The sequence below is a fragment of the Homalodisca vitripennis genome, unplaced genomic scaffold (assembly GCF_021130785.1).
Source record: "Homalodisca vitripennis isolate AUS2020 unplaced genomic scaffold, UT_GWSS_2.1 ScUCBcl_1973;HRSCAF=6263, whole genome shotgun sequence".
In the NCBI taxonomy this organism is placed as follows: domain Eukaryota; kingdom Metazoa; phylum Arthropoda; class Insecta; order Hemiptera; family Cicadellidae; genus Homalodisca; species Homalodisca vitripennis.
The window spans coordinates 87104-97641 of NW_025778105.1; the positions used below are offsets into that span (position 1 = coordinate 87104).

Below are 10538 nucleotides of genomic sequence, written 5' to 3' on the forward strand. Positions count from 1 at the left end.
TATATATTATTAGAAGCACAAAATAAAATAAAACCTGTATTTACGTGAAAAAATTGATTTAATACAATTTATTTGCAAATATTGAATTGCAAGTGATACAAGATTAAACCAACAAGCTGTGAATTTCTTAATTCTTTGCAAATATTCCAAGGACATATTACACTTACCTTGGTACATTTTTTTTGACACCGAGCATCATCACCTTTTGTAGTAAAGTTCAGTACAGGGAATCTCCTGGTCCATGTAGCCACAGCGACAGCGTACAAGAGTGGACTGGTCACAAGGTGGGCACGGTCCCTCATGGCACAGCGCCTTGCATTGGTGAGGGTTTACCTGAACACACATTTCACTTTCTGATGATCGTTTTGTACTTTTAGTTATCTTTTTATATTTCCTTGCATCTCTAAGAAGTGTTTTTAGTCAGCTATCATGAAATTTACATAACAAATTTATAACACTCCAGCATTTCAGAATAACAAATATTTTTTGTATTTTTGTACTAACTTAGGTCTTGAAAAGACCAATTAGCATTCACATTTTACATTACTGTTAAAATGAGCCATTTTAGAATGATTTATGAGTTTATAGGTAAGAATCATAATTTCCTAAATTAAACCAGCAGAATGAAAACCCAAAAAATTTTGAAATCAATCAATAAATATATTGTTAAAAATATTCTTTATTTTTTTCACCCAGTCAGGTCTTCTAAAGACAACAAGTAAGGAATGTCTATTATTTACAATACTCCAGAGAGGGAGGATATCTTTAGGTAAAGTTATACCCCTGTGACATATCCCCAATTTGTTGTAAAAGGTAACACACACAGTATTATCTCTAAATACAGTCAATGATTAATGGATTCACTAGGCGGTTGTTCCTGATTATGCTAAGCAGTTTCTTTATTCTATATGTTACTGCTACACATTTACTGAATTTAAGAAATACCACTTAATTACATTTTATGATTCTAACTACGTGTTAATATGTTATTATATTATAAATAATAAAGTTTTGATTTCGCGTAGGAGTATCTTCAGAGTACCATGAGGTATTGTAAACTATATTTCATTATTATATAAAAATTCAAGTATAGCAGTAACTCCGAAAGCAGCACAACAAAGGTTCTTTTTAGTACTAAGTGCAATTTCTCTCAACTTCTTGTTATAAGAGAAAAAAAATCTTAAAAGAAGCTAACATAATTTGCACAGTAGTTTTGCTGCTGGTTAGTAAACACTGAGTAGAAGTATGTGATTTTTGTCGTAACAAATTCAGTTTACTACTCAAAATATGAAACAAAACAAACATTAGAAAAAATGAAGAAAAATTACACTCTTAATAAGAAACTTTTTCACAAAAATGTTATTTGTACATTAAATTTGTAGAAATTAAATCTATGTTAGCATAAAATTGGGTACTAACTAGGTTGGGTTGACCACAGGAGAGTTTGGCGAGAGCAGATTTGACCGCAGGTGGGGATAGGGTCCAAGCAGGAGCTGCGGAGCTGCGGAGCTGGGTGGGACTGAGTGTCTGGCCACAGGGACAGTGAGTGACCTGGCTGGGGTCTTCGAGGACAGGAGCCACACGGCTCTGCGTGGCAGCAGATCTCCTCACACACATGCTGTCCACATGACAACTTGGCTTCACAGGGTGACCCACAACTAAACGTTTCACCCTCACAATTCTTCCCGTCACAATCCAGCTCTTTGGTCTCCTTCCCACAATAACAAACTGAAATCACAATTAACATGTTACTATTGAAAACTTACCATGACACTTCATAACAAATAACAAATCTTCATATTCACTATCACATTTTCAACTTCAAACAACTCTTAATTCAAAATTATCTATTCAACAAGACTTTCGTTATCAACCTCTAAATATTCTTTTAATGGACCAATTTATTCTGAATGAGGTTTTGGTTTTATTTTTATCCTGTGCACTAAAATACTGTACTGTAAACAATTAATAAATTAACGTTACAAATTGTAATCGGTACAAAGTCCAGTAACTAAATTACCTTGTTTTGATGATCACCTCGCACGGCTGGCACGGACCCAGGTGGCACTTGTTTGAGCAGTTTGTGTACGCCACAAGACAGACTCTTGCCACATGTGGAACTACATATTAGGGGTTGTAGCTGACCACACTGAACTGTCTGAGTGCTCAATCCACACCCACACTCCCTACACATACAAAATATATATTTAATTTTATACTGGATTAGGGTAGATATTTTGTATAACATAATTGTACCATAACATACCAATAACAAATTAAAAAGTTTAATAAAATAGTCAAACAATTTAACCATATTAAATGTTATAACAGTAACATTTTTTATATTATTTAATATTAGTTACAATAAAATTACAACATAAAAAAAGATTTTTCATTTTTAGAATAGTATATGTTTTTTTTCTTTAAAAAAATAACTAACAATATGGCAATTTTTTAATTGTGTGATTATCAGGAATTCCTACAAATTCCCCCTTCTCATCCTGAATATATTCTATCGAAAAATTACTACTTGGATTCTCCAGCTTTTTGCACTAAAGAAGAACAACTATACTTAAAGTAACAAATTTGTTTTACACGTAATAAGAAATATAGTTTTGGAACTGGAGATCAATGTAGGTATCTTAACACGTTCACGATGAATGTGTAACCCTATTAGGTAAACACGAACTTTCACAACAACTGTTGTCTTTGTACCGGGTCAGGTACACACACCGGGCACGTTGTTAGCCAGATGGGATACATGTTGCTATGAATTTCATTATTGAATTTTTATTGTTTGCCTGCTTTTGTGGTTTGTTAAAGGTGATCCCGCACTATCAATAAATACCTTAGACTATAGTTGCCCCATTGGAACGCACAATTGCTTAATTTTTAAGGTAAATCAATTTTTTCAGGTACCACTTGGGACTTACATGAAAAAATTGAAAAAACATATTGAAATAAGTTTTTTTGTGCAAAATTGGGAAGCCTACATACATATCTCGATTATACTTAGACGTTTAACTTAAAAAAAAAGATATATTATAATATGCCATTATTGTTGACGATAAATCAACGGCAAATAAAAAAAGTCCAAAAAATAAGTCGTCATCATGATGAATATATTAAATGGTAAAGAATTCAACCAGAACTGTTCTGCATGATCATTCAATTTCAAATTTTTATAAAGCTGACCAGATGTTTTTTAATATGTTAATATTACCCAGCATACTATCTATTTGGGCATTATTTTAACCTTTAATAAAATGTTTAATTATCTAACAAACTCTATTTTGAAAAGCAATCTAAATTCATTTACAAAAATATTCTGACACTCTTGGAAATTTATCTATCTTTACATTTCAGTCAAATGATTTTAATGGATTTTAATACAAAAATAAATTGTAGAATCAAATCATTAGCTCATATTTCCCAAATGTTTTGTAAGGGATTGTTTTTATAATTTGTTTATATATTTAAATACCGTATATCATACACCAAAAAGAATATAAAGAGAGTAAATATTAAAATTTATAAAACAATATATTTGTCTTAGTAGTTTTAATTATATAAACAGCAGAAACTATTGGCCAAAATAAACTATGCTTTTTACAAATAGTTCTTATTGAAGTACAAATTTAAGAACAATCAACATCGACTATTTACTAATTAACTTACTTTCCTTGTAAACAGCAAGTGAAGAAATAAACAGAAACTGTCAAATTCAAAAACTAATTTTTAACCCTTTCCCGGTCGTATGGCGCAGTACGTGCGCCAATAAAAAATATTTCAACATCGCGCGTATGGCGCGGTACCCGAGCGCCATTATGCAAGCCCGTGAACTGTTGCGCTCTAGTGGCCGATTTTCGAACTTCTAGAGAGTTTTTCTTTTTCTGTTGACAGCTGTTTCCGGCGTGACTCACGGCCACGTGCGTCTGTTGCTATTGCGAATGCTAGCCAGTTGTTTACTTCTCACACTGAGTTCGATCGTGAGTGTTGTTGAGGTTAACGTAATTTTTTAGATAATTTGTTTTTATAAATGAGTAGGTGTTGTTAGAAGTAGTAATAAGTAATAATGTGTTCAGGAATGTGTTCTTTTTTATGTAAATAAATTAAATTTATTCGTGTGCAATAATGGAGTTTGAAGACAAATGTATAGTTGTAAGTTTTGAGCTACTAGCCTCAGCTGAAAATTAGTTTTTTATTTAGTTACAGAGACTAAACAATATTATCTTTTAGTTTTTCAATGAACAACATTATATTTTATGACATTTATCCAGTGATTATAATAATAAAATGGATAACCCAAGGCCTTCTACAAGTGCTCTTAGTGACACTGCAATTGCAGATGAAACTAGGAACTAGGCCTAGATGAAGAACACTATCAGGATTTCAGTAGTGACAGTGATGAAGAAGTGATTTTACCAACGTTTTAAAAAATTTGATGAAATTTATCTGATGAGATAGTGAAGACAGTGATGAAGGCAATTTAGGACAAGGACCTTCTCAATCTAATAGGCCCTCTACTGATTGGTGTGCTTACAACGGGCCAGACTATTGTTTCAATATTCATACACAAATGCAAGTGGGGGCTACAAACCACCATCTACAAACAAACCTGTAAGTGTTTTACAGTTTTTTCCAATTGTTTTTTTACATCAGAGCTACTGTCAAATATAGTCAAAGAGACCAACCGATTTGCATCAGAAAAAATTCATTTAGCCCAACCTCTAAAGCCTAGGTCAATCTTGGCACTCATGGATTGATGATGTTACTTTGGAAGAACTAAAAGCTTTTATTGGTGTAATTCTGGCTATGGCTCCTCTCTCCAAAACCTTCAACTAAAAGACTACTTCTCAAACAAATTGGCTTTTTGAGCAATCATTTTTCCATTCTGTTTTTTCTCCGCACTAGATTTTTTCCCAAATATTTTTGGTGTTTACACTTACCTGCTCCAGTGACCAATCCAAATGTTAGGTCAAGAAGTGACCAAATCAAATCTGTTGTAAATTAATTACAAACAAAATTTATGGAATATTTTTGTACCACTTTTTGAAAATAGTATTGACGAAAGTACTGTTGCCTTCAAAGAGGTCGAGTAAATTTTAAAAACATATAATGCGCTCAAGCCTAACAAATGGGGGCTCAAAGTGTTTGTTTTTGAGCGAATCCTAGATCTGGTTAATGTGTATAACTTTGAACCTTATTTTTGGAAAACAACCACACAGAATCTCTCATTCGACACCTGATTTACCAATTTACTGCCAGAATTGTGGTACACCTTGCTACAAAGTTGAGTGAAAACCATCCTGGTTTGGTTGTGGCTTTCATTTGTTTAACAGATCGGTATTACACTGGCTTAGAATTGGCTTTAGAATTAAAAAATCTAAATATACATCTGACTGGCACAATTAACCAAAACAGAAAAGGGTTACCTGATGGTATAAAGAAAAAAAAATTTAAAAATTGCAACAAACACAAAACAAAAGCATTTCGACACAATAAAGATGTTTTACTTTTCCGCTTGGCGTGATAAACGTGATGTCCTTAATGCTTAGTACTTTATATAACAATGATAAAACAATTGTCAAAAGGAAAAGGAAAAAATGGTGCTACAACAGACATTGAGAAGCCAACAGTTATTTGTGAAATATAATAAATTCATGGGAGGTGTTGATCTCATTGACCACTACCTTTCATCATACAAATTTATGAGAAAAAACGTAAAGTGGTGGAGAAAATTATTTTTCTGGCTTCTAGAGGTTCTCAGTTGTTAACAGTTACCTTCTATATACTATGGAACAGTTGAATAAAATCTTCCAAACAAAATTATGAACACCGAAAGTTTAGGGAGTTTGTTAGTAACTGAGCTTGTTGGAAACGTGTTCGGAGCTCAGCAACATCGCAAGCGCAAGTCCACCACCGACAACCCTGAACGTCTTGATGGTAAAACAGCACTTCCTAAGAAGCTTTGAAAATAAGAAAAAAGAGACTGTAAAGTGTGCAGCAGCAAACAGAAAAATTAAGAGGAAAGAGACAATGTTTTATTGCGCCCACCTGCACCCCAGAAACCAAGTTTGTGTCCTACAGAGTGGTTTTGAGAAGTATCACACTCTCAAAACATATAAATAATTATAGAAAATTTGATTTTTCACAGTTTAGAAACTTAATAGCCTTTTATTGTAAATATGTAATCTAATTGTTTCCATAGTGTAAATTATTTAGTACCAAAAAAATTTTTTGGTTGTGTGTTCTTGCCAAATGAATTCGATAAAGTGACATATTTAGTGTTATAAATAGTTTTTTATTATACAAATGCGTATGTATTCAACCTTCAAAAGATCTTCATAAAAGGTAAGAGAAACTATCATAAAACATTCATAAAAAGTTTATAAATAGGTTATATTGTTTTAATTTTTTAGAGAAGGTAATTGATAAACTAATATCAAGTTATGTAAAAATTTTGTATATACATATTTGAATTTTAGATATATATTTTTTAACAATAAAAAAATTACCAGTTTGTGATAAAAAACTGTATTTCATTTTATATTTTAATAATTTTAACAGTCCTAACAAAAAGAATATATTTTTGTTTGGCAAATTAAACATCTACAGTTGTTTAAACAACTAGAAATGTATGCATGCTAAAATCACTAAAAACAGAGTCGCGACCTGGCTGAAATCAAGGATAAAAAAATTTGCGACCTGAAAGGGTTAATAAGCTATTTTTAATTACCTACCTTATCAGCTAGCAGCCATAATACTCAATATTTTGGTATTAGTAAAATTAACCATCAACATAAACCTATATTAATAAATTTTCCTAATCAACTCAACTAACATTATATGGATTTAGGTTATTGGTCATTAATTAAACGTTCAAGACTATTTAAGAATAACTAACTTAGTCCCATTCATCACTTTCATCTGAAAGCACACATCAGTCAATTGGTGGGGATAGAGCTACTAGATGATTGTAACTCATAGATTCAAGTGTATTACGAACCCTCTTTTATTTATCAATTGATTTTATTTGGTAAAAAGACATTTCTAGCACACTTGACAAAATATACTTTGAATATTAATATATTTGACAAACTAAAATCCTTGTAATTGGCTCTATTGTCAGTCTAATTTTCTTTTTTTTCCTAAATTAAGAAAACAAGAAAACAAGAGAAAACCCTCCTAAAGATGTAAATTAAGGAAATGTTCCTCAAGAACTAATTAAAAAGAGACAGCTGAATGCTGAATAATTTCTCACATTCATTAATTTGGCATTTATCTTGTTTTCTATAACAGTCAAAATTAATTCATTCAATTAAACATTAAGCCTTACAACATAAGCTAAATTGCTGATATAAACAATTTGAGACGTAAGAGCCTTTTAAAAATACAGATTACAGAGCAAGTTACAAAAATGTTTTGCCTTGATACATTCAATTCCTTCGATCAGGTTCACCAGTAATCACTTCTGCTGGGACGCCATAAAATTTTAGTTATTCTCAGCCAGTAATTTGCCAGTATTATTAATATATATAATATATATATACTAAATATAATAAGATATAATATATATATAGTGAATATATAAGTATTCCTGGAAGTTTATAAAGTTTCCCCGCAGGGAGAAACCCACTTAATAATAATAGAAAAAGTTTACAGAGAGAGAGTGAGTTTTAGAATTGGCAATTTATTACATGGTGAGTGAATATAAGTTACTAACATAAGACAGTTTTTTTGTTCTTAAGTATGATTTCAACAAAAAATGTACATGATATAACGCATTATTGTAGGATTAATATTAAAAATTAAAATTTTAAGTTTTTTGCAAAAATTTCCCTTTGTTGCCCTTAAAACCCAGTAATCTCTATAAAAATTCTATGGCAAATCCTTACTCAAAGCTAAAATATGATAAAATAAGTATCACCACAATACTAAACTGAAGAATTAACGAAGCTAATCATAGGGTAGAGGTGGAGGGTTGTTGTCACTAGTGATTTTTTAGTGCACTTGTTTCAATCACATTCTTACCTATGTGGACAAGGGCGACGCAGGGAGGGCAGGGGGCCCGGGTGACACAGCAAAGTACAAAGGCGGTGGACACAACTGTAGTATTCACTAGCCAAACACCTTAGACCTATTGCATACTTCGCCACAACGAATGTGCTGTGGTGTCTGTACGACGACTCCTACTCTGGATTCATCATCTTGCCACTGCACAGAAGCAATAGTAGTCCCTTAGGGATGGACACTGTCACATTCCTGGCAAGCAGCGGCATCGCCAATCATCGCCATCCGTTCTCTACAAGTTTAGCACATCACATTTACAGATAAAGAATAATGCTACTAACTAACAGTCTCTAATAGGTCACAAAATAACTAATATAGTACCAAAAAAATTTTATCAAATTGTTTTTTTTTAAATACGTAATCAGCAAATATTTTTTTCAGTTTTTATTGTTGTGATAAATAAAAAAATACCTAGCTTTTTTACTTAGTAATAATACAAATAAAACTATACTCACACTGAGTTAGTTAAGTACTTCAATGTCTATGGAAAACTATAAACAATTTGAACTAAATATTCCTCTTACATTATAGTGAATATATATTCCACGTCATGAAAATATTCATTTTTTAATAATTCAGTTGTATAACCTCTTCCAAGAAACAATCTACAGTTGGATGATAAAACAAAAATAGTTACCTTTTAAAACCCTTGATTTTCCATAGTATCAATATACTGTAGAGTATATAAAAATCCTGTGAGAACTGGATGCAACATTGAAATTTAACTTGACAAAAACTAACTTAATAAGGTTGCCACCAAATGTTACAACTTTGATTTGCTAACTTTCATGTTTTTATCACGTGTCAGCTCATACTGAATGAATATAATTTCCTGAGTTTCCAGTTAAAACAACTCAATTCAAATTAACTAAAAAAGCCAAAGAATGTCTTACTTTACCAGGTGAGGAGAGGATTAATAAGCCCTCTCTAACCCTTTAATCTGGGGACCAATGGTTTTAAAAGTTGACATCCGAACCACCCACCAATTGTTGTTGCAGGCGGGCTAACCGAGCTGCCTTGCAAGGGCAGCAGATCACTCAGCAGGTCACCCCTTCCAAGCAGTAGTTCACGTTCAACTTTGCTTGATTTGATTATCTTGCAATAACGGCTACACTGTGCCATTGGCTAACTCATTTAATTTAAGAAAATATGAAAAACCTCGTCTTATGTTTTGAACCTGAGATTTTGTTTTAAACACAGACCCTTTTAGTCCTAACATCTAGTTCTACACTGCATGAAACCAGTTTAATATAGTCCTATTATTATTGAGGGTAGGAAAAAATTATTTAATTCATGAACTAAAAAACAATTACAAAATAAGAAACATTACCAGCTCTTAGAAGTATTGTGGCCCATTTAATGATACAACGTAAGTGAAGTAGTACATGATAGCAGTTGAGGACAACACCAGGTTTGATCAGACTGACGTACATAGCTCACAAGTCTCACAACATACAAAGACACTCCAGTTGTGCCTCTATTCTTCAGCAGTGTCTGTCTATCTCCCTTCGCTATCTCGGCTGGCGATGCTGCATCATCCACTACAACAACATAACCACAACAGATACATTTACAAGCTTTCTCCAGCAAGAACAGGTCGTAATTGTTTCTTAAAAATATAATTTAATTCACGTGTATCTTACAATCTCTAACTCTAATCCATTAAAGTACTCCCTCCCACCATGATTGCGAACTTCCAGTGCTTCATTCTATCCTTGTAAGCTCCCTGTTAAGCCTCATTAGGGATCTCTCATCAGACAGGTCATCAGAGATTCTTTTAACCCTCGTTAACCCTCGCAAGAGTAGGAGCTCTTTAACTGATTCTTTTTATAATGAGAAATAAAAATGAAGGTGGTACCACGCCAGCGCCCTAATTTTTCAAAATTACTGGAAAACAATTGAATCCTTATGTTTAGTAGAAAATAATACATTGATCTTTAAGCAGAATATGAGTTTATTTTTCTTCCTTGCACATACTATCTTCATTTTTTGTCCAGAAATGAGTTTTTACAGAGAGTGAAGGAAGTTTCTAATTTTTTAAAAGACTAAAACCATCAGAAATAGATGGCCTTTAAAATGTCCTTGCATCATCGTACTTTCCAGAAGCAAATATACCACCAAAACTAAACAAAATAATACAATACTAATTGACTTTTTTTTAAACTTAACAAGAACTCTTCTATAATTTTATAAATTTAAATACTATCTATAATACCAAAATAAGAAAACTGAGCTTTCTTTTAACAAATATGTGTAACAAAAATAAATTCCTTTTTATATCTGTAAATCTGTTAATTTATTACTATAATTCTCTGCTTGTTTTATATCCGATATTCTTTTTCTTTATAATCCAAATAAATTAAGCATGTCACCCCTCCGTAGAAAATTAGTTTAATGAGCAACTCTTTGGAAATCAAATGTTTTTTATACAAATCACCATTATTTTTTCTTTAAACAAATAAAAC

The 10538-nt window shown here is 32.1% G+C and overlaps 1 protein-coding gene across 1 annotated transcript in view; it reads right to left on the reverse strand.

Moving 5' to 3' along the window:
• The window catches only part of LOC124371780 (protein shuttle craft-like), a gene marked incomplete at its 5' end in the record, with an annotated part of 43234 nt that extends 33620 nt beyond the window's left edge, over window positions 1–9614 (reverse strand). Inside the window, 5 exon segments of the mRNA XM_046830123.1 lie at window positions 168–203; window positions 205–333; window positions 1420–1728; window positions 2021–2186; window positions 9530–9614. Of these exon segments, the coding sequence (XP_046686079.1) occupies window positions 168–203; window positions 205–333; window positions 1420–1728; window positions 2021–2186; window positions 9530–9614 (725 nt within the window).
• Between the last annotated feature and the right edge of the window lie 924 nt (window positions 9615–10538).